At 43.7% G+C, this 24,695-nt stretch overlaps 1 protein-coding gene across 8 annotated transcripts in view; it reads left to right on the top strand.

Annotated features, from left to right (window-relative positions):
- The window catches only part of MICU1 (mitochondrial calcium uptake 1), a 93,464-nt gene that overhangs the window by 22,376 nt on the left and 46,393 nt on the right, over positions 1 to 24,695 (top strand). For all 8 annotated transcript variants that reach the window (XM_010714320.3, XM_010714319.3, XM_019617552.2 and 5 more), the window contains 3 exons: positions 2,468 to 2,645; positions 8,183 to 8,345; positions 16,710 to 16,753. In XM_010714320.3, the coding sequence (XP_010712622.1) occupies positions 2,468 to 2,645; positions 8,183 to 8,345; positions 16,710 to 16,753 (385 nt within the window). The remainder of the gene's footprint in view (positions 1 to 2,467; positions 2,646 to 8,182; positions 8,346 to 16,709; positions 16,754 to 24,695) is intronic.

Raw genomic sequence — 24,695 nt, 5'->3', positions numbered from 1 at the left:
TTCTGGAACCAAGGGACTCTTTTGCCTGTACTGGGGTCTGCACTGAAGAACTCCTTTATATGGATGCTGTATGGATATTGCTGGTTATGCAAGTCAAGATTTAAAACAGAAGGGGATTGTGCAGGTCATAAAGTACTTCACTGTAGGTGTTTGTGGGGAGCAGATTCTTCTGTGTTGATTTCAGTGAGTAGTTTGGACTGTGGTCTGGAGGCAAGGAGTAACAGATATTATTTGCAACCGTGTTTGTGAAGTAGGCAATAAATTCTGCTTTGATTCTCATATTTCATCTTGCTTGTATGGTGGGTACGTGATACATCTGCAGAGGAGAGTTAATTACCTAGATAAACTAGAAGGGGGGAGGGAGGATAGGGAGCCTACTGTGTTTGAAGAGCCTATGTTTGCATCACAGTGGCCAACTAGCTTGACAGCAAGATGGATTGAAGGAACGCGTAGGTTTTGCAGAAAAGGTTTGATTTTTAAGTTATATTTATTTCCTTCCCTGGTTTGCTGTCAGTCAAATGGTACAAGAGCATATCTTTCCTGGTACAGCTATTCTCTGGTATGTTTAATATGGAGTAGTTTAGCTGTATATACAAGCAATCACTTTTTACTGCTGTTTTGTCCCCAGAACCTTGTCCCAAGGGATTCTCTTTGAACTGCCTGGGGCTGATGTCCTGCCTACAGAGAAGAGCTTTTCTTTTTAGCACTGCTGCTGGAGTCTCAGCTGGAGCCAGCCATGCGTTGGCCAAAATGTAACAGAGCGTGTGGTCCCTGGTCTGCTCCCCACATTGTCCAACTGCTGTGCAGTTTGAGCCAGATGTGGTTCAGTGAAAGTCTTAAAGATGGTGAGACTTAAAGCCTCAGGACCTTTTCAGGAAGCATAGGTTGGCATGTTACTCTGCTTTTTGTGCAAATAGGCTTCATTAGTACACTTCTTCACCAAGCACTTGTGTATTTTATTAAATGAAGCTCTCCCAGTGTTATGTTTGATGTATTCTCTCCCACTTCAGACTAGAAGTCTCTGAACTACTTTAACCTTGTTGTAGGATAGTGGGTTGTTGTGTTCAAAGCAATGCTGGGTACTTAGTGGCAGCTGTTGGAGTGCTTTTGGTAGTCTGCTGCAGTAGTTATCACAGTATGTACAAAAATTAGCTTATTTTTATAGTGATCCTCTTTGTTCTTAAGCACTCTTTTTGGGAGCTTGTTCTGTAAAGTTGTTTGTTTCCCATGGGTGAGTTTTTCCCATGGCAAAGGTTTGGGAGTTGTTTAGCCCTTAGAAATTAATCCGATGGTGTAACTATTAGTGAGTTATTGAATGTTAGTAAGGAGAGTGTTGTTTACCTTGGTAACATCTAAATTATTTGATGGAGAACCTGCTTTGTTTCTTCTTAGAATGTGACCTGCTGAGGTTGCTGCAAAGCTCTGTGTTGCTGGAGAGGTGTATACACTTCTGTCTATTTTGCTTACTGTGTCTGTTTGTTGGGAAGCTGGTAGGATGAAATGAGCAGAGCCTTCTGCTTGAAGCTTGAGAGACTTCCAAAATTCTGTTTAGCTTTTGTTTTTCTCTAAAGGCAGCTTTTTTTTTCTTTTGAACCAAGTCATGCTGCTGTAAATAATCATGTCTGTGGTTGCAGGGAGCACAAAGCACCAGCCTTCCTTTGCTGGCTGCTGGCTAATGAGCAGCACCCAGCTGTGTGTGAGCCCTGTATGTGTGATTAGTTCTCAATAAATCCCCGGGAACACAAAAGTAATGGTACCTTAGCTGGAGTTACAGACAGGCTGGGATGGCTGCCCAAGCTGTTAGAGCCTTCAGAAAGCGTGAGTTAAACCAAACCGTTAGCTGCAAATTTTGTGATGCATTAACATGTGTAGAGATTGTAACCCTATTGATGGTTGATGTGGTCTGAGCTCTGGTTATTAACTGCCTTACAGATAGGGTGTAGGAAAGATGTGGCCTTGTCTGGCTTCTGGGTGGATCGTGTTTCTGTTTAACTCCAACACTGTTAGCTGGTTGTTCTGCATGTTGCTCAGAGACTTTGAGTAGTGCTTTGGCCACAGACAGGGCTGCTGATGATCTTGTGTCCGACCAGTGCAGAGGGTCCTTTCTTTGCCCTGCCTACACAGAGAGCCTCTAGTGTGAGGATAAGTAACTCCAGTTTTTGTTGTTGCAGATCCCGAAGTATTGGGAATTAGAGAAGTTGTTGGTAGAAGAGAGAAATAAAACAGCCTGTCGGTTGTTGGAGATTTAAAAAAAAAAAAAAAATCAAACACATCAGTTGTGCTGAAATGGAGATCCTGTTCTTTCTGAATCCTTCCATGCTGGCAGTCGAAAGCACATCTGTTGCTTCTATAAAAATCTTTTTTTTGAGAAACTGGTGGTATTTAGGGCTAGAGTAGTTGTGGTGTGCTCTTCCCATCGGTCCTCTCATTAACCTTCTGAACCGTGTTTTCTTTTTGCTTGTTGCAGGGCCTATGCAGAAGACTCTGTGAACCGTGACTCAAGGGCAGAGCCGGGTGAGAAGGTGAAGCACCGGGAGGAAGGGGAGAGCGGCGGCGATGAGGGCAGGAGGGCCGTGGCGTCGGGCAGTGAGCAGACTCAGCCAGAAGGGAAGAAGAAGAAGTCTTCTGGCTTCAGGGATCGTAAGGTGTGAAACTTGGTTATCTTATACCTGCAGCAATTGTATGGCAGTGGAAAAACTTGCAGAACGCTTTATTCATCCTTTAGTATAGCACTGACTGATATTCAGTCAGGCTTTTGGGCTGTGCTTGTCTTTGTTTTCGAAAATGGCCGTCCTATTTTGGGAACCTCTTTTTTTATTTTTTTTTTGGCATGATATCTTGAGATTCTTGAAACTTAAACCTGCCCTTTTGGGAAGTACAGCTTACAGAGCCTCTGAATCTCAGCACCTCATTGCTTTTCTCCTGTTGGATGTCTGAAGGATGGCTCTCTGCTTCATAGCTGTTGGGGTGGTGAATGCAAAATATGGAACCAGTGAATGGCTTTAAACCTGCAAGCATCCCGTTTGTCTGTCTGCTGTGCCTATTTGATTTTTGTATGAGATGTGATCTTAAGAGGAGAAAAGTTTGAGTAATGAGTTGTATCGTCAGATTGTGACCTGCCTTTGGTGGTGGGTGATCCCAAGAGCTTTGGGCTGTTCAGAAGTGTCTGCCTGGCTTGGTGCTATCTGTAAGCATGCTGTTATTACAGGATATACAATTTGGCCTGATGGAATGTCCTGTAACTGAGAGTTGGCAGGCTGCAGTATTTTATTTTTTAAGCCTGTCTGGATGTCAGTTTTATTGGGCTATGTTTGATGATTTAATATCTCTGCAGTGCCAAAGAGGACAATGGGAGTATATGCTTTTCACAATTCCTGTTCTGTATAATTTGTTTCTGGTGATTATTTTAAGTTCATATCCTGGAGGCTGCATCACATTATATGTTAAATTGTGGATAGTCATAGAGTGGCTTAACAGCTTTTCATAAAAAAGAATGAGCAAGCAAAAACCAGAAAAAGCGTATGACAACCGAAAAAAGCACTATAAATTTTGAGTTTGTGAATCTTATTTTCTTCTTGATTAGATCACACCAGTTTCAGTTGCTATGTGATGTTTGGAGCTGTGAACTTTCCCTGTTGTGACATTCTGGTCTGAATTTATGTTGCAGGGTATTGCACGGAGATTTTTAGAATTGTCCAGAGAATATGAATTCCCAGCTCCTCTTAATTTTTTCTTGTCAATTCACAGTCAGGGTAGCCTGACAGTCTCAGCAGAGGCTTCACTTATGCTAGAATCACTCAAGAAAAGTAGATTGTCTTCTCTGTGGGCAGGTGGAGGCAGGTTGCAAAGAGCAAAAATGTGATCCACCTTCACACATGCTTTTATTTTTCAGATAGAACACTTCTTAATATTTGAGCGTAGTGATTGATCTCTCCTATATGGTTTGTTGCTTTGGCTGAAGAAGCTGGGGAACACTCTCTTGCAAGCTGGGACTTTCAACAAGTTGTTAGGAGACGGTGCCCATGCTGAGCAGCTCCTTCCTTCCCATACTAGGCAGGAGGAATGTGGCTGTGCTTCCAAGCAGGACACGAGCCAGGCATGGATGGTTCCAAAGGGGGTGTACTGGGAACAGCGTGCAGCCTGCTTGACTTGGGAGCAGGAGCTTCAGTGGGAAGAGTACAGATTAAAACAAATCTCACACACTTTCAAATGCAGGCCCTTTTCTCTCCAGCTCGAAGACCAGATGTGCCTTCTTTTGAACCAAGTGCTGCTCTCGCTTTTGCTTCATTATATGGAAACAGAGGCCTCCCAGGCTCTGCGCTCTGTGGCTGAGCAGACCCAGTGGGGCTGGGTGCTTGGTGCTGGAGCAGTGAGTCAGTCTGTCTGGGTGCTCTGATGGCAGTGGAAGGTGTGCCTGGCTCCTGACTCACACAGGGCTGTTCCCAGGGCATGCTGCTCCCCATCAGTCGGGTGCAGCACCCAGGGAACGCCTGGCTCTTCTTTATGTTCAGGAAAACAAAAAGCAGAAGTGCAATAAAAAAATTTCCAGCTCTTCCTATAATTAATTGAAAATAGTGTGGGAGTTTTTCTTGAGAAAAATGCTTTCAATTAAGCTTAATTTCAACACTTGTTTCTTATCCCAATGTTGCTTTTAATGAAGCTGATCAGTGGTGAAATAAATGAGAAGTGACATTGCTATTTTGGGCAGAGATTCAGTGAGGGGGAAACTGCAATACAAATCTCTGGGTGTAGGGCTGGTGTGACTCGTCCAGAGCATGTGCCACTGTGTGGGGCAGAAAAGGAAAAACTGGTTTAAGGGTTTTCATTGTTCGGTGGCTAATGAGCAGGTGTACATCACACAAGTGGGTTGATTTATTGATTTGCTAAAGATGTTGCATGCTTTATGGAGATTTGTGTACAGCAGTTGCTGAGTCCAGCAGGTATGCTGCCTCAGGAGCAGTAATTCTGCTGAGACTTAATCTTGGTGTGTGTTACAGCAGGAAGTTCTATGAAGACAAACAGTAATTAATCTACCTTGTTAGTGTGCCTGGGGTGTGCAATGAAGCTGGACTGCCAGAGATCCTTTTCTCTTGTAGTCAGGGAGGCCTCAGTGATGCTCTGGAAGTGAATAGAGATGTTAATTTAGAGCTGTATTTTTGTGTCTGTGTGGAATTTTTTTTCCTTTTAACCCAAGGCTTAACATAAACGTGACAGTCTCAACAGCAGCTTCAGTTTTGTAAAGCAATAGGGATTACTAGCTCGTCTGTCTTCTCTGTGCTCTTTAAAGAAATGCCAAAGAGGGACTTTTCCTTTCTAGCTGCACGCTGTCTGGGGGCCCCCTCATGGCAGGAGACTGCAGTTTTTCGGGGACAAGTCTATCACTTTTGGCTGGTCTCCACTGGATCCAGGGCTGGTATAGTGGGTTGTCCAGAGAGGTGGTAGTGCCCCATCCCTCTAGAAACCTGAGGTCAGGCTGGTCAGATCCTGATGGAGCTGTAGGTGTCTCTGTTCATGGCGGGGGGTTGGACTAAATGGCCTTTAAAGGTCCCTTCCAACTTGAGCAGTTCTGTGGAACAGGTGAAGGAAGCTTATATGGATGTGTGCTTTGCCAGGAGTGTACTTGGAATATTTCAGTAACAGAGCTGTGGGAAGAGGTTTATATAGGATAGCTCTGTCAAGATTGTTTAGAATTAGTGTAAAAACCTTACAAATGGTGTGTGCATACATAAGTGCTCTTTCTCTCCTTTGGAAAGGAATAACACACAAAATACATCACAGTCAGGGCATCCTTGTTAATGCTTGCCTTCCACTTTCCAGAGCCTTCAATAAGGGAGCTGTTCGCCTTTGCCGGATCACAGCCACTCCTTTCTGGAGCTGCCTTTGTGATCAGCCCAGCCCTGTGGTCAGAGGTTGTACAGCATACTGGTTACTTTTTGCCAGTTAGTGAGATCATGTATCCGCAGTGAGGTGATGGTGAGTTCAGTGTAGGCAGCAGGGGTGGTGTATTGCTGCATTTGCTCATTTCTCTGGGAAGTGTGGGGAAGAAGTGATTTCAGTTGTGATGGGAACAGCCTGTTGGATGCTAAACAAATGTGTTAGAAGGGACACCTTTTGATCCAGATTGAGTTATTCAAGATCATTCTTTGTATGTTTTCAGGAGAACTTGCCATTAGAAAACCCTTACATTTCCTTCTTTGCAGTCTGATGCTCCTCTGGCTGAATGCAAAATGAGATGGTCAGCTCTCCACCTGCTGCATTCTTGCATTCTATTTTTTGCAGGGATGTTCAGCTGCTCATTTGAAGGAGTGGAATCCTCTCTGCTCTCAAGCTGTGTGTTCATAACTGTATCCTCATGAGTGCCTGGGAGTCAGCTGGGGCAGCTTTGCCTTTTGCAGTACGTGTAGGAGGAATGGAAGGGCTGATGTAGTAAAGGGGCACTCTGCTTCTCTTGCCAGAGGTGATTGTGGTGGTCTTCAGGAACCTGAGTGTGGAACCTGAGTGGCGTGTTGGAAAGTTGCTGTGTCTGAAGTCAATGCGGAATGTAAGCTGCCTCACTGCAGTAAAGCAGAGGCCTTTAAGATTTCCCCAAGGCAGGAGTGTAGGAGAATTGGCAGCGTCTCTCCTCCTGTAAGTAGGCAACTGTCAGGCTTTGTACCTTCAGTTGGGGGAGGAGCAGCTGCAAGGCCTGTGCTCTAAAACCAAGAGCAGTTGGCAGCCACAGACCTGCTGAGTAGCATCTTAGGAAGCTCTCAGAACAGGTATAGAGGCAACAGGGCAGTTGGTCTCCATCCATTATTGCTATCTTTGAGGACTTTGCGTTAAGTCTGTAGGTTGCAAAGGCAAGAGGGAGAGGTGAGAGAGAGGCTCTGTGAATTGACAGATGGCTGCAGGGAAGGGAACTGGTTGTAGGGATGTTTTTGTGCTCCTGGTGGGTGTGACCACCTAGCTGTCGTGGTGCTAGGAAGAGTGGAAGGAGGGTGTAAGATAGTATCACAGCCACATCAGTATCACCACTGGTGCCAGGTGGGACTTGCTGTCAGCACAGCGTACCCTTGGTGCAGGGTGCTGGAGGGCTGAGCTATAGCACGTGCTGAGGAAAGGCTCTGTGCTCCCTGGGCAGGAGATTATGAGCCCTTTGACAGATTATAGAGGGTGCTTTCTTTCTGATAAACATCAGGGTGGAAATGTTGTTAAGGTTAAAGGACAAGGCTGAAAGAGAACCGAAGTAGTAAATGATCTACAGATGACTTGGCAGTATCCTTGATCTTGCCTGGTGTCTTCCAGCAGATTGCTGGTTTTATTCTCTGGCTCTTGGCCGGAAGTACTGAATGCTTCAAGTACACAGTGGACTAAACATGGCTTATAATAATGCAGAAATGAAAAGCCAAACTAACAAAGAAAGTTGTCTGCTCTAACATGTAACAGAGTGTGGGTCTTCATGCTTTTTTTCTCAGAGGGAGTGATTTTTGTTTATAAAAGCTTTGTTTTCTTAGATTAATTGTAGTGTACACATGGGGGAAAAATAGTTCTAGATACAGAATCACTACTGGCAACAAAAAAAACAAATGAGCAAGTGGGCTGACTGAGGAACATTTCTGTGGGTTTTAGCCAAGGTGGTAGAAAAGAGGGGAAAAAAGGGTTGATGATTTAGCAAACAGCTGTGGCTCCAAGGGATTTTTTCCAGTCCTCAGTGTGGAAGTGAAATTCTCTCCAATCTCAATCACTCTTTTTCCATCAGGTCGTATACCAGTCAGGAGCCACACCCTTCAGCACTGAGTTTGATGGAAAATGCTGAGATGCTTTAGGTTAACGAACTTGCTATTGGTGCTTTGTTAAGTTTAGGATGAATGCTGAGGTGTCCTCAGGGTTACTTTCACCTTATACTTCATACTGGCAGAGGGGAAGCAAAGTTTTACCTCTAGTTAATTCTCATAGTGTTCGTTCTTAATCCTGTGACATCAAGAGCTGATACCTGCAGTTTTTCTGGTTTTTCTGGTGGCTCAGAAGCTGAGCAGAGGAGGGATATTTTGGACCCTTTTAGCATTATTTTTTTTTCATATGCGTGCTTCTGCGCCCAACTTAGTTGCAGTGTGGCAAAACCTTCAACGGTCTAATGATAGCTCCTAGTTTTGGCGTCTCAAGTGAAACTATGCATCTAATGCTGGTTAAATTTATTTCCCAGGTGATGGAATATGAGAACCGGATCAGAGCCTACTCCACACCAGACAAAATCTTCCGATACTTTGCCACTTTGAAAGTGATAAATGAACACGGTGAATCTGAGGTTTTTATGACACCGCAGGATTTCGTGAGATCGATAACACCTAATGAGAAACAACCAGAAAGTAAGTGATGTACGTGTGTGGTAATGGGAGGAACTAGTAGAGCAACAGGGAGTAAACTGCAGTCTCTTCTTACCTGATCTTTAAATTTCCTGTCAAACTGTTCTGTTGTTGCCTATCATCTGTCCTGTTACATTGTCATGCACAGCACAAAATGAGGGGGTTGCTCTCTGACTAGTGCCTGGGGTACTGCCCTGGGAAAGAAGTTGTTTTTGACCCACACTTTATGCTAATGCAATGGAATGCAAGTGGATAACAGAGGAGTGATGAGCAGAGAAGTAAGGCAGAGGGCTGCCAGCTCAGCTGTGCACAAGCTTGCTCATTGCTCCAGCAGAGCCTGCCGTGTGTCCGTGTAAGCAAGGTTTCCTTGTAGTGTTCCCAAATAATGGTAATAATTCAGATTTGTAAGTGGTGATCCCAGTACACCTCTTGTTAGTTTTAAACCCAGGGTTTCTAGGGGCAGAAAGCAGCTCCTGAAGCTAGTTGTTCCAACTCTATTCCCAAAAACAAGATGATCTTGATCTCTTGCCTGTTACTTCAAGTAGTACTACAGATCTCTTAATCATGAGCCCTTGAAGAGATAGCTTCCTTGCTTTTTTTTAATAGTGAAAGAATTTTTTCAGTTGGAACACTAACAGATCAGTACCTAAACATGTAGAAGGAGGTGTTTTGGCAAGGAGAATCTTATGCATAAAGGGGTACAGGCAGCCTTGTGTGCCTGACTGAGCTGTGGTGCTGCTGGCTGGGGTGGGGCTCCTCTCTGCCTGCTCCAGATTCTCTATTGTTTGCTGTGAAGCACATCAGCTGTGACACCTCTAGGGATTTGGGAGGCATCAGGGTGAAGAGCAGTGTTTTTTTTTCTTAGTATGAAAATCTCTTCTGTGCATTTAGCAAGAGGCTGGGTTTTATGGAGTTCGGGAAGATTTCTCTTCTGTTTTGCAGGAGACTTATATTTTGGCTGAGTTGTAGGAAAGAAAGCTGCTTACTCTCCCCCACACTGCATCTCAAAGGAGGAAACTCCTTTTCTGACTTCAGGCATTAATGGAGAGCCTCAATCCCCAAATGTTAACTTCTTCAGAGTGGGGTTTATATACCAACTATGAAAATGTTTTTGTAACTTATGTGACAGCTGCTAAATAAATCCTGTACATTTGTGTTTAAAAAACAACAATATGAAGCGTGTGCAGGAGGGAAGTCAAAAATAGTGCTGTCATTAGCATTAGAACATGCTGTTGAATTGATATTAATGCCTTCAACTTCTGAAAACGGCTGTAGCTCTTCAGATGAGTAACGTGGTTTCACTGGTGCTGGAATAATTTGAGCAATGAACAGAATATTATGTTCATAATTACTGAATTTGTTACTATTTTATACATCTGAAGCTCCTTGAATTAGTGCCTAGAAAAGCAGTAGCACCTGGTTGAATGCGAGTCTTCCCATCTAAATTATTTTTTCTCAGTCTGATTAAAAGTAGAAGCCATCCTATGCTTAATTTTAAGGCATCTCGTTCTCCTCTACTTCTTCCATGCAATGCAATTTGTTGGTGTATTTTAAAGTGTGTGCGGAAAATATGAAGGAGTGCTCAGCAATATCTGCTTTGGAGACAAACCAAGGTGAACTATTTGTCAGTCTTAGAAGTAGCTAACCTTATGCTGCAACTATCATTCTGGCTAGGTGAGCTGCTTAAGTGGTCCTTTGAAGCTCATCACAGCCTTTTAGGAGCCTGCAAGTGCTGCTGGTCAGTGCCACAAAGAAGTCTATAAGGGAGAAAAAAATTAGATTCATGAGTCATACAGGTACTCTTGGAAAGTGGAATGAAAAAGAAGTTGGGCCTTGGCTGCCCATCAGCAGGTAAAGCAGGGGGGTAGGCAGCCTTTAATCTTGGTGGCTTGAAAGTCTGTCTTGAGGACCATTACTGTTGAGGATTTGCTTACAGACAAAGCTACTGCTAGGTTGTTTGTTCTTTACGAGCGCCAATCGCGGTAAATGATTTTTAAATACATAATGAACTCTAGAAAAGTAAAACGTTTAGTGCCACAGTAAAGTCAAACCAGCCATAACCTTGTTCTCAAATGTTTTACGAGCCAGTTGTAAAAGATGAGAGATCTGATTTTTAAAACCAGACATTTCATTAAGACATACTGCTACCTGCTGGCTGATTTATTTTTGCACTGAACGTTTGTTTTGTACTTTTGACTCATAGGGTAATCTACATTATAGGCGAGTAAGGAAGTGCTGGGGCTGCTTTCTCCCTTAGTCATGACTTAGGTGTGCCCTCTGCTTGGGTGGGAGCGTCCTGCCTTCAACCCTGGGCGCTCCTTGGAAATCTCTGTCATGTGGTCACATGGCTGGCTGTAATCACATGGGCTGTAATCATGAGCTAATGCTTGAACTGAATTATAGGCTTCTCTGCAGTCCTGCTGACCCCAAGGTATTCTGCAAGCGGTATTCTTGGGTTTGTGCTGCAAAGCCATCGCATCCTTGTCCCATGCAATAACACGATCCTGTGCCTTCACACCTTGGCTGTGTGCACGGGGGTGGTGATGCTCATTGCACGAGTGCCTAGGCTGGGTTGTGGAAATCCCGCTGCCGTCGTTTGCTTCTTTGTCTTTGTTACGAGGATTAAAAGAAGGAAAAAAACTTGTGTCTTATGACAGCACACTAGAGAGAGACAGACTGTACCCAAACCAATTCTGTTCTTCCATCTGTATTAACATCCCTAGTTAATTCAAACTCCTGCTTGCATGATAGATGTCTTTCAAGATCCACCACGCACTGCAGGAGCTCAAAAACTTGAAGTCTTGGACATACCCTGTAGTGTTTTTCTCTTTTCTTCTACAAGAAACAAGGAACGTGCTGCCAAAAGCAGCAGCTGTGCCCCTGCAATGTTTGCAGGCAGGAGGATGGTGTTGGAGAAGAGGAGCTGTGAAGAACAGAGTGAGCTGATGTATTCTGTCCTGAGCTCTTCCAGGTTGTTGGCTGAGGCCACGTTGTTCTAAGGCAGAACTGCAGCATTGGTGTACAGACTTCCGCAGAGTGGAATTCGTGAAAAATATGTAACGAAGTACATAGGAAAAAAAAATCAGCTTAACGCAACAGACCTTTAGACACAATATCACTTTTTGGAGTATGGCACCAAGTATTTCATTTTGTGACTACAGACTTAGAAGCTTCACCATTCTTTCTTTAGTACATAGCAGAGCTCCTCATGCTTTGCAGTGCGTTGGTGTGAATGCTTGAAAGGTGATAGAGCTCTTGTGGCCTCACTGGAACAAATCCTCTGAAACTTTGCATGGAGCAAGGGGAAAGGCCATGTTAAGACTGTATAGGTTAATTCCAAGTTTAAAAATGATTTGTCATACTTGGCAAACATGAGCAGCTGAACACAAGGTAGCTTCTGAGTTGCTACAATACTCAGTGTGGTTATTTGTTATTTTGGGTTGGATTTCAAATGTACAAATTTCATGTTCTACAGAGCAAGCGGTCATGAGCTGTGTGACAAGTGTTCTCTCAGTCTTATAGTGAGGAGAAGGACTCCCTAGGCTTGTATAGAACCCTAAAGGTATGCAACGACGATATCTAAGACCCAAGAGGAAAAGAGAGATGCCAGGTTTAGTTTAAGACCATTCCCCCTTCCGTTATGTTATGAGTGCATACATCAGAGGTGCTAACTTGCCTGCAAGGAAAGGGGGAGATGGATACGAACAAAACAGTTCCTAACTTTAGTGTATACCCAATGTTGGTGTCCTCTGACAAATCTCAGGCATCTTAAATTCAGCAAAAAAAAAAAACAAACTGAAAACCAAAGCTGGATTATGGCTTTGGATGGGAAAACTCAGTCCAATATTTTATCCTTTCCTAATGTAGCATGTTGTGTGCTTCATTCTTCTTAATTGGCCCTTTTGCTCATCTACTTGTGAGGAAGAGTTTGTGTCGTGATAACCAGTGGGAAAAGAAAAACCATTGAATGACTGTTACACAAACAGTGGAAAATCTAATTTGAAGACCAGAGGGAGCTGAAAGATTGCTCGATCACAGTGGAAAGCTGTTCATATCACAGAGAAAATCCATTCTTTTGGAAGCTTGTTTGTTAAATACCTTTCAAAACTGCGATCTATAATCTGCTGCCTATGGCTTTCTTTCCAGGATAACATGAAGAGCTTAGTAACTGTTCAGATACTTATCAGCATGGTAATTAGTTAGCTTTGAGTGAACCTGTGGTGTGTACATGTTCATTAATCAATAGAAATATAACAAGTATATGACTTCATATTTTTTTACTAGTGTGGAACAAGAGTAGCAGCAGGTTTTTCTGTGAGTTTTTTCTCTTTTCTTTGTAGCGATATTTTCTTCTCCATGAGACATCGCTCCCAACTGCAAATGAAAGAAGGAAGTACAGAGTTCTCCTATTGAATGGTCTTCTCCCCAGTGTGGCAGGCAGAGAGTATAAGTCATTTTGATTTACTTTGAAACGTGGAGCAGTACAATTTTTGGAATTGGCGGTGGTGTCAATCTAATTTGAAGTAGCAGTGAGGGTGATGCTGCTTCATTAGCTTCCCCTGTGGCAGCATGGCTGCTGCTTTTGGTTCTGTGATTGCATTTCTGATACCATCAGAATCTGTAGGAGCAGTGTGCAGCAGTACTTGAGGACTACAAATAGACTGGCTGTGGCAGGCAGGTTTGGAAGTCGTTGCAGATCGTTCATGCTCCTGAAGGTGAATGGCTGGTGCAGAGTCTTTTTGCTAGGTAAGCAAAAAGAGCCTTGAAACCCAGGCATGTAGCAAAGAGTGAGCTGCTGCACAGTGCTTCAGATAAGTAAAAGATGTGATTGGGGTGGTTCATAGTTCTGAGTTTCCTTATGAGCTTAAAATAGCTGCAGTGAGATCAAACCAATGTGAGCTGTGGGCTGTTCTTTGGCATGGGGTGACTTTGCAGGAGAAGTGCAGAAGGCCTGCAAAATGGGTTCATGCTGGGCTGATCTTCAAGCAATGCTGTGTTTTTTCAGAGCATGCTAAGGGGTTGGCTTTTTCATTTTTCTTCTCTGGAGTCTAAGCCCGTTACTTTGGCTGAATGATTTGCTGAAGGCTCTTTGTACCAAGAAATTGTTGTACAATGGGTGCTCCTGGTGTTTCCTGTGGCTAACGCATCGGTGCTTTTAAGCTGAAATGCTCATTAGAGCTGAGCTGTCCTGGTGGCATCCATGGTGCTGCTTTTCAACAAATGAGAGATTAAATGAAGCAACGTGGCTCGTAGGAATCTCCTGAAACAATTCTTGGTTCTCCTGGTCACTTCCTGGAGGACATAATTTGATCTGTTTCTGGGACAATGGCACTCCAGCCTCTGCTTTGTACAGAATGCTGGCAAAGGTGATGCTGTTGTTGGGCACATGTGTTAGCCTGTGCTCCCGCAGCTCCTTGGCAGCAGCCCAACCAGAGGCTCCTTGCTTTATGACCCCAGGCTAAGATGCAGGAATTTCAGTTAGACCTTAGAACACTGCCTTTTGGATCACAGGAATGTAACAACTAATGCCCTTACCTTTCCTTGTCCCCACTGGTCTTCCTTCACACCATTTTGCTGGCTCTCACTTAAGCTTTACAGCATATGTGCGTGCTGAATTCCTTCTGTGTTAAAGTTTTCTTGGGAAGGGGCTTCTGTTTTTTTGCATGTAATGTAAAGAAAGAAGAACATAGGCATCAGGCAGAAGTCCACCTTCTGGTTTCCTTATGTCAGCCTGAAAGATAAAGGTCTAGTGGAAAAAATAGGCAGCTAAGCCCATTAAAAAAAACACAGTTGGAGAAGGGAAAAATGCATGAAATAAAGCTGTTTGCCTTGAACATACGCATGCCTTTTGGGCTTAACTTTCAGAGTGTTTGAATTAGCTTAGTCAGAAGCTCTTGCAAGGGGAATGTTATAGATGAACTTAACATGTGGTATAGGTAATGCAGCAGGGAAGGGTTGTTATGTGTGGCTGGGAGGCAAGTTGAGCATAACGAACTGCTGTGAGCCAATGTGCTTGTTGTGTAACGGCTTCTTCCAATCCATGCTGACATAGCAACATGAAAAAGGGCAGTGAAAGTGGCACATGTGAATCTCTCATCATTGAGAGATGCATAAAACAAAGTTATTGGCCTCTCTTGAGAAGTGAAGCACCCTGACATGATGCAGGTAACAGTGATCACCATTCTGTAGCAGCTGTGATGTTGGAAACAATTTCTTCAATGAATATGGATGTGCTCAGAGCTCTGCAGCTTGAGGACAGACCTGGCAGCTTGGATGTTGGGATGGAGTTGGAGAAAGCTGTAGGTGCACATCTCTTGCAGGGTTAACTTCATGCTACTTGGGTGTTCTCGTTTCCCATGCTGTGCAAAAGCAAGCAGGGAATTGCATGAAAGCAAACATCTGTGCTAGCTGAACCACTCCAGAGGCCAATCCACTGCAGTTAGAACTTCCACACAGTGGTTAATTGCTGACCCCCCCACTGCTGTCTATTGCTGTCACTTCTGTGGTGCTCTGTACTTGCCTCCAGTCGCAGCCCCTTTGCGCCTCCTTTTTTGCACCTCGTGTTACATCTGTGGAGAGCACTGAGGTTATGTTCTTTGCCTCTTCCTTTAGCATTCATACTAGGGTTGTCTTTTTAGGTGATATTTTGCTGTTTTTAATAACTTTATATGTACTTATATATATATATATATATATATATGTACAAGCTGTTGGTCTTTCCTTGGTGTTTGAACATGTCTTCATTTTGGGTCTCCTTTGAAACCTGTTTGCTTTCCAAGCAGTGACAAGTGTGAGCAGTTTGCCATTAAGTCATACTTTCACCTGCTATTTTTACCCTGTGTCCTCTCACAGCTTTCTGTGAGTACATTTCGGGGATGTATCTCAAGCACTCATTTCAGGCATGGGAAGATGAGATGTGGAGGAGAAATGACTTGTGTGCAATGCGTGGCATACAGCAGCCCTGCTCAGCATCTGGATGTGCAGGAGGGCTGTGCCCCAGCTATGTGACCTCTCTAGCAAAATGAACACATGCATTAAACAAAACCTTCCTCACAGAGTGGCTCTATTCTGTAACTTCAGACAAAGTTTCAGAAGAAGAGAAGGTTGCATTCTGAAAGTGCTTGAATGTGCAATTTTTCCTCTGTTGGGCATGCAAAATGGTGAGAAGGTGCCCTGAGTGCTCACACGCACAGAAAGCCCTCTGGCAGCCGCCTTCACCTTTGACATTGGTGGCAGAGTTGCTGTAACTGATTTGGCTCAGAAAGGTGGAAGAGGTCATCCTGGAGTGATGAATAACTTCACTTTCAGCACTGTAAGCATTACGAGCTTCTTCAGTGGATGGGAGGTGTTTTACCACCCTCCTTCACAGGCAGGTGATGCAGCAGGCTGTGTGCTCCTCCTCCAAAAGAGCTGGAAGAGGTTTTATTGTTTTTCATCCTTTTCCTTTAATTTAAATTGAAATGAGCATGTGATAATGATCATAAACAGTGACAGAAAATGCATGGGATGTAGCTATTTGGAGGGTTTTACTCTTTAGAGAAATGAAAATTGGCCCTTGTGCTCCGGAACTACTGAAAGCATTTGGTTCAAGTTCTGCTTTATCTCCACAGGATGCATCTTCTTGATTCGTATTACAAAGCTCAATTTAACCTCCCTGACTACTTTTATTTTTCTTTTTTGTGATCCGGCCCGTATGTGCAGGATGCACGGTGTTCAGATGGAGGCCTCTGCTCCCCCCTTCTGAAAATGCTGTTTTCCCCATGTAGGGATAGACAAGTACTTACTGTGTTGGTATGAGTGAGAATGTCCTAGTATACATAACCTCCCTTTCTGCCTCTCTCCAAAGCACCCTTCTAGCTAAAGTACTTGTGAATGCAGTTACAACTCTTGGCCTTGAAAATCTGATTACATCGGAACAATTCTATACTACACCATAAACAAGGTTTGGATTTGTATGAGTATATCTCATTTATGGGAACAATTCTTCATTTTGCTATTTGTGAACTGTTCAAAAGATGTTACTAAGAACAAGCTTTGTGAATGTGCATTTACATGGAGCATTGTGGGCAGGACCTCTTCCCACTGTCACACCAGAGATCTTCACATTTGGGGTAGGCATTTTGGATCCCATGGGAAGTGCTGGGAGCTGTTCTTGCCCCTGCTGGATAGATGTTTCCTTCTCTGATGCTTTAAGTTCGTCTGTTGTGACCAAAATACAAAGTGCATACAGGAAGATGCAAAATACAATTTTTCCACTTTGTACTTTAGACTGTGTTTTACTTCTTAATCACTACGGTATCTGAAAGCCCAAGAAATGCTTGTGTTGTCTAAGACCATTTTTGTAAATACTCTTCTTTTCTCTTTCAGATCTGGGGCTGGATCAGTTTATAGTGAAACGCTATGATGGGAAGGTGAGCACATACACACTTAACAGTCTAATTACTCAGTGAGGTTTTTTAACCTAGACTCCTGTACTTATTAACTGTGCCTAGGTGTAAGTGCAAGTACTGTCTTCTAAGCTTTTACAGTGTTGTAGTGTTTTTGATAAAGAAATCTTTCTTACTCACGGTTACTGTATTTCAAAGGGAGCTTGATGTCCTGTTTATGGTCAAAATATTGCTGCCTCTTATGTACTTGTATGCCAGAAAATTGTATGTTGTAATCACTTTTCCTTGCTGCTTTGTTATGAGTGAGCCCTGTGAGCTGTGCCTTCTCAGGGAAAACTCACCTGACCTTTCCCTTCTAGCTTGTCTCCAGATTCCTGGAGACACCTGATCCTTTCTGCATCCCAAGCACATACTCCCCCATCCCTCCCACATGAGATACCTTTGCTTCATTCCCCTTCTGAGCCCTAGGTCCTTTCCACAGCGGCACACAGCTGTTCTGGATGTTTGTGCTGACATGAAACATATTGGTAAATCACTGAGCATTCTCTGTAGTTTAGTCTGCCTGTGTAATGGAGCATGTGGCATCCTACCTGTGATTATGCAAATTGAAGGCCCGATTAACCCCACTGTAATCCCTTCTGTGTGGAGGTAGCTCTGTCCCCAGGACTACCAGCCCATACTGACCTGATGCAGGTAACTGCAGGTTGGTTACTTTTCTTTTACCTCACTGTGGGCACATACTGTAACCCTGGCTGCTTAGCAACATTTTCATTCCATCTGCATCATCTGAAAATAAAGCTTCTCTTTTTCCAAAGAGCAGTAAGCATCTCTGATTCTCCTCCTTGCTCAAGTGATGTACCTGATGTGTTAGGCATTTCTAGGAAGCTTCGACAGAGACACTTGCATTTAAAGACTTGTATATACACTGTGTGGGCTGAATGCATGCAGTTCCCTACCTTGTATTGTGTTTGGTAGGGAAAGGTAAAGAAAAAAGGGTATTGAATACCTGGGGTCCCTGTCATCTGTGCTGTGCAATGTTCTGCTTCCCCAGGCAGCAAGGCGGGAGCTGACTTGAAAAAAGACAATTGCAGGGTAGTGCTTTGGCAGCTGTTTTGATGCATAAAAGTGAAGCGTGTTGTGAACACTTGTTTTCTTCTCCTCCACACAACTATGATGTCTGCTTTCTGTGATTTTAAAAAAGTGCACATTCTTTGCAAAATATCAAATGTTTCTTTGCCTGGTTTGTAGCAGTCTGTTTTACATCATCTTGCTTTCATCGCTTTGCCTTGTCAAGCTCTCACGTTCATCCTTTAGGTTTTACATAAACAAGGTTTGCAGGGAAGAAATGGTGAAAACCACACAGTCTGTGCTGGTGGTTCTGTTCTTGAGCACTGTACAAGCATTTCCAATCATACTAGGTACAAGATCCAAAGGGATACAGTTTGCTTAACTCAGCTTCTTGTTCTTTTGAGACTTGGCCCTGAGGACTCAACTGAGAACATGTTTGCATGTGATGTACCAAACATCACCTCCTCTGACCAGAGGAGAGAGACAGTTCTAAGCAGCTTCTAGGTGTCAGTGCTGCATTTGGATGTGTGTATTCTCTGATTTGGATGGTCTGAAGGTGAGGCAGCAGGTTTAGGGGGTGTTATAGTGGTCTTCATTATTACCCTATCCTGGGACCTGTTTTTCCCACAGTCTAATAACACTCTAGAAGCAGTTAGCTCTATTGAAAATGAAGCAAGAGACTTCATTGTTTGTTTAGCTGTTCGCTTAAAGGTGCCTTGGGGCTGACTAAAGCTGGCTCTGACTGTTAGGGTGGTGATGATGTCCAGGTGAGGCAATCATTTGAAGAGAGCATGAAGTAAGTTGGTCTTGGCTCTCCCTCAGTAAAGAAAAGCTGACAGCAGATTGATCTGTCTTGATAGCACTCGTATTTCTCATCTTACTGCCTGCTGTGGCATCAGTTTAAAACAAATGCTTGTTCCCTTCCAGGTAAGCACTCAAGGTGCTGCAGGACTGACCCTCATTCAGGTTCAAGTTGCAGGGCAGCACCTGATGGATTGAATCTTCTTGCACGTCTTCCTTCTTGCCTGTATCCAACTCCTGCTGACTCTTGGGAATCACAGCCTCCTCTGCCTTTGCTCAGCTGTGGCTCTGGCTGTGAAGATGCAGTTCTGACCCTTTGGTTCCATAGCATTGGCAGAGAGAATGAACTCATGCCGCAAGCTGAGAGCCCATTGTTCCCTTAAGCATCTCTACAGATGTCACATGGGGGTAATGGGATTTTCGGTGCAGGTACATGCTCTAAGTCAGCCTTCTGCTCTGGAAATTCCTTTTTTTTTTTTTTTTGAAACAAGAAGAGTATGTAGTTATTCAGATGAGAGCAAGCTGTGCTCCAAAAAATTCCTGGGAATATGCAAGCTAGATAGTGACTGAAGAGCAAAAAAGATAAATAATTTCGGTTCCCAGCAAAAGTTTCTACCCAGGATTGCATGTAAATACTCATTTAGAAAGGGATTCAGTAAAAAACAATCGAAACAGCTGTGCAACCAGTTGCATTTTCATTATATACTAGAAGACCAAGTTTAAAGTGTGGGTGTGAATTTTGAGTTTAAATGGTCGAGATGGAAATGCTGCGGCATTAATATGCAGATATGAGCTGTTCTTCTTAGAGAAAGCATTATATTTACTTAAAATTGCAATCAGAGCAGCTGAATGATGTGCAGTGATTGGGACTGGTAGTGCCAAATGATTTTTGCTGTGATGTGTCTCTATGTGGGGTTTCTGAAGCATCTTGCTTCGTGTGATTGAATGCCACAGTGAGAACACAATACCTCTTTTTTCTTCCTGCTCTTTCTTAGTGATGATTTAGAGAGTGGCTGGAGAGGGAAGTAAATGTAATACCTTATTAATGGAACAGCGCTCTTGTCATTTGCTCCTAAATACTTTTCCCTAACTCATTTTGAGACAAAAACCCCAGAAGCACTCATACAGTGAAAGTCTTTTATCAGATCTGTTTACCAACATGACCCCATCCTTTCCTTTGCCATGCTGAATGTGCAGGGAGGAGGCTCTGTCCCTGGTTCTGTTTCAGTATGTGCTTTTTCCCCCAACAGACTTCTAGAATCAGAGAAAGAGACCTTGATTGCTCTTCATTCAGTGGGGAACAAATGAGTTAGTCAACATCTCCAAATGTTCGTTGTATTGAGCCTGATTGCCATCTAAGCACTTTGCCCCAGCAGGCATGTAGGTTGATGTGAGACCAGACAGATTCCAGCTTGTAGCTCTAAATACTGTGAAGTTAAGGTGCTCAGACCTTAGCTGTTTCTTTCTCTTGCATTTTATCACATCGTAAAATGGTTTGGCTTGGAAGGGACATTTAAGATCCAGTTCCAAACCCCCTGCTATAGGGAGGTAGACCTCCACTAGACCAGGTTGATCACAGTCTCACAGCTCCATCCAGTATGGCCTTGAGTGCTTGCAGGGAGGTGGCCCCCACAACGCTTCTGGGTAACCCATTCCAGTGTCTCAGTGTCTCACCACCCTCAAAGTAAAGAGTGTAAAAGTAAATTCTGCCTAATATCTAGTCTAAATGTATCCTCTTCCAGTTGAAAGCCATTTTCCCTTCTCCTCTCTCTACCTCCCCTAATAAAAAGTCCTACCCAGCTTTCCTGTCGGCCTGTTCTAGGTACTGGAAGGCCACTATAAGGTCCCTTTCTCTGGAGCCTTCTCTTTTCTAGGTTGATAAGCCTCAGCACTCTCAGCCTGTCCTTTCTGGGAAGGCTCTCCAGCCCTCTGATCATCTTCATGGTCCTTCTCTGAACCTGTTCCTATTTCATGTCCTTCTTGTGTTAGGGCTCCAGAACTGGATGCAGTACTTCAGGTGGGGTCTCATGACAGCAGAGTAGAAGGGTGCCCAACAGCAAAGCATTCTGCTCATTCGGTGCTGAAGGAAAAATATCATTTGCCCCTCCTTGTGTTTTGCCATCTTGTAGGTGTACCTCTTGTTAGGAGTGCAGTCTGCCTGAATTTCAGAATGCTGTTCCTCAGCTGCATTCTGCTCATCAGCGCTTCTTAAGGAACACTTTAGAGAGTAGCGTGGAGATTTCCTTCCTGCATCAGACTTTAAAATTAATTTCTTGTACTTTCATCATTCACTGCTTTTATCCTTGCTTAGCAAGTTGATGGTGATAAATAAGCTCTCACATTACTAAGCAGAACTGTGTCTGTGCACAGGTTTCACTGGTGTTGAGTGTGTAGTACAGATGTAATTTAAAAAATTTCCATTTTCATGCATTGTTTAATTGCTGTTCCTTTGGCTTATGCATTAGTGATTGGCAAACTTTATGTCCCAGAGGTGATAGCGATAGAGATTCTGGTAGTGGTGCTCCTCTGGAGCAGGCTGCATATCCACCTTGTTCTGAATCATACCCTGCCACCTGTGCAGACAGAAGAGCCACTACTCAGCATGGTCCCCGTGTTGCTGAGCCTGAGCAGGGATCTTTCAGCAGAACAGCTTGGTTATAAACATGAGAGTGAAGGCAGAAAATGGTTGTGGTGAGCGCACACTGTAGAAAAAACCTACCTAGCTTGTTTGCTTGGTGCTGAATAAACTTGACTTTCCCTTTTTGCACTCCAGTGGGAGGAATGTCTTGCTGCTGCTTAATACAAACTAAAGCTCACAATCTACTTGGAGCAGCTTACCCTCATGCTACCATTGCTGCAGCAAGCAATTAGAGAGGCTTTCACTGCCCTCTAATTAAACTTGCAAATGAAGTACTTCCTGCTAGCATTTATGTTGGCATCTCTAGATGTTTTGGGATGCCTGAGAGAAATGCAGAGTGTTAACGAAATGAAGACCAAGGTGAATACTTCTGATGGTTTCTGTACCCTTTCCTGGAAGAAGCTTTCCCTTTCTGGATAGCAGTAAGTCAGTCTCTACCAGAAATAGTAGGGCTGCTTGTAGCCTACGGACATAAATTTCAGTCCTTCTCACTTCCTAAAAGGAAAAGGGAGTTGTTTTGATGTGTGTCTAGATATTCTAACTGCTGTTATGTTACAGGTTTATATTCTGTGTTATCCTGGCAATTTGTTTGAAACTACATGTATTTTTGTGTTGGTTTCTCTGATGTTCTTCATTTTGATTGAAGTGTAAAGACAGAATAGTTAGGTAAGGACCACCTCAACACCTGGAACTCATTCCCACTGTGAAGAGTCTCTGTGTGCCACAAATAATTCAGTCATCCAGGTAGCAGGCTTGTGTGAGAGACCAGAACAAGGATTGGCCTAGTCCTGTCACTGGTGCCGTGTCCATGAAAGAAGAGCTGCCCTGGAATTAAGCCTTGTAGAGCTGCTGGAAGGCAGTGCAGGAGGAGGATGTCATGCCAGGTGATGGGAAGGGCATCCTCTGGAGCCTGAAAGTGTGCTCAGGAAGGCTCTCTATGGAAAGGACTGGAGGAAGGTGAACTGTCCTTAGTATAGATTTTTCTGGAGAATCAAAGGACCTTTCTGCTAATTTTGGAGATGAAGAAAACTGGCTTCTATACATTAGCTTGAATTTCTGGGTTCCTCGGGTTTGTGTAAGAGCACAAGATTTGCACCAGAATTGTGTAAGCTGCTGTAAGCTTCAAGTGCTGCTTTGCTTCAGGTGCCAACCACTGGATCATGTTTAAGTGCCTCTGTTAACATCAGAGATACTGGTATTAAGTACCTCTTCTCAAAAGGATGCAGTATGAGGCGTGTGAGCAGTTAATTTAATGAGCTCATTAGCTAAGGAAGATCCTTGGAGCTTTACCTTAAGTAGAACGAAACAGTTGAGGAGTCCTCTGAACTCATCTCAATGAGTATGAGGTCCTGCTGGTGTGTTTGGTAAGATCATTTGAGATGCTGGTGTAAGCCAGTAACAGCTAAAGCTGTTTACGGCTTGTAGATACCTCGAGGTGCTCATCTAGCTTGTTTTGTAATACCTATGAAACATTAGTGTCTAATTTCAGATTTCCTGCTTTTAAACTCATTCCACTTCTGATCCTGCTTAGTGCTGGTCGCGTTTACATTACAAGCAGGAGGCACCTCATGTAAGTAACAACCTCACTCTTCTGTATGCAAGTTTCTCTGCCGTTCCCCGAAGTGTTCCAACCAGCTGGCAGGGAGAGTTCTTTCCCATGGCTTGGGGAAAGCAAACAGGGATGCTGCTTAGTGCAGGTAATCACCAAACCTGTGAACTGAGCTGAGTGCTTTCTTTCTTTGCTTTCTTTGCTGACACCGCTGCCTGTTTGAGTTTCTTTCCTCATTGGCTTTTTCCTCTTGGCCAAACTTGGCTCTCCGCTGCTTTGGTTGGCTGTTTTGGTTTAGTTCTGTGTTCCTTATTGCCTTCTCCTGTGTGGGGGTCACTGGAATCTGTGTGACACTGAACTGCATGTTCCTCTTTGTTCCTTTTTAGTAAAAAATGAATCTTAGCAAAGAAAAGGCCTAGCTGCTTCTAATATAGGTAAATGCATGGCACACAAACATCTCTATGGATTCCTGAGTTGCTTTACCTCCACATACAGTACACGCTCCATCCCTTCCTACCTCTTCTACCAAACATGTGGGACATACTTCATTTCTAAGGGAGCTGTCCCTTCTGTTGCCTTGTGCCACTAACTCTGTTGCCTGTTTTCCCAGGGCTCCTTTGGTGGATCCTGTTGAAATGCTCTGCTTTCTCTGTGTGTTCTTTCATTCTGGTTTCTAGGTATCCAGCGGGCGTTTCTTCCAGCTACTAATCTGTGGTACTTGTGTCTTTATTCTAATGATGCTTTGGTTTTGGTGTAACTGAGCGTTCCCTCATTTTCTTCCCTTTTCTAACCCTCTCCCTTTCCACCAGGATTTCTGGCAGGTACAAAGCAGACAGCATGTGCTTTTATTACGTTGTGCTTCCGACCTCATAACGTGCACTTTTCATGTAAAAGGGACAGTGTATGCTGACCCCTTCTCCCTGCCCCTGTAAGAAATAATCCTGAACTCATTCTTCGTCAGACTTGACCTAAAGGATTTATGGCCAAACACTCCAGGTTGCTAAGATCTCTTAATGACAGTGTTCAAATCTGCACCTTGCTGTCTTTAGACGCCTCTGACATTTTTGTTTGTTTCCATAGGCAGCAGTAGGTTGTCTCTGTTGAAACATGACATTTTCTGCTTGAGGCCTGGAATTATTTTTATTCTGTGAGACAGGCATTTTGCTGGCTTAAGCTTGTAAAATGCTTGAGGGAAACATCGGGTGTTTGACTCCATGTGAATTTGGGGAAGGTGCTTTTTGCAAAATTCCCTGATTATTTTATTTTATTTTTTTAGAGATACAGAAGTATGTTAGGTAAGCATGTTCAAGAAGAGGGTAGCAAGAACTAGAGTTTGTAAAAGGGCTTCTAGTGGCTTTGTATTCTAATTTTGTGATAGTAATGAAACCAATTTACCTTGTGCAATCACACAGTATTTTTTTAATGGAAGAAGAGGGCAATATTCTAAATGTGACACACAAATCTTTGCAATGCAGGTGAGATGCAGGAAGGCAGCACCCTGTCTTCCAACTGGAGACCTAAGTGCCTGTTGATGTTTAGATTCAGAAGCATGATTTGGGATGTGGAGGACCTTGATTCAGTCCTTCCCCAGCAAATATCCATGACAAATGTCTGTGCTCCTACAGGCACTTCCTGTCCGTGCGTTTCCCAACGTTGTCTGCCCCTTGTGCTTAATGGGAGGGAAAAAAGTGTGTGATCTTGTAATAGAAATCTTTCAGGGCAGCAGTGGTTGGACAGACCTGATGCTGGAGCTGAGCTGGCTGTAGGTAGGCCAGGCAGTGTGAGAAGGGGTGTTGTGGGAAGAGCAGGAGCAGAAGAGCTTCACCTCCTGTAGTTTTTGGGTACAAAACCTCTAGAGGTTGGACGTTTGTCTTCAGCGCTGAGGGTTTTTCTTTTCCCCTGTGTAAAAA

This window comes from Meleagris gallopavo, chromosome 8 (assembly GCF_000146605.3).
Source record: "Meleagris gallopavo isolate NT-WF06-2002-E0010 breed Aviagen turkey brand Nicholas breeding stock chromosome 8, Turkey_5.1, whole genome shotgun sequence".
Lineage (NCBI taxonomy): Eukaryota > Metazoa > Chordata > Aves > Galliformes > Phasianidae > Meleagris > Meleagris gallopavo.
The sequence above is the reverse complement of the archived record's forward strand: the minus strand, read 5'-3'. Positions and strand labels throughout refer to the sequence as shown.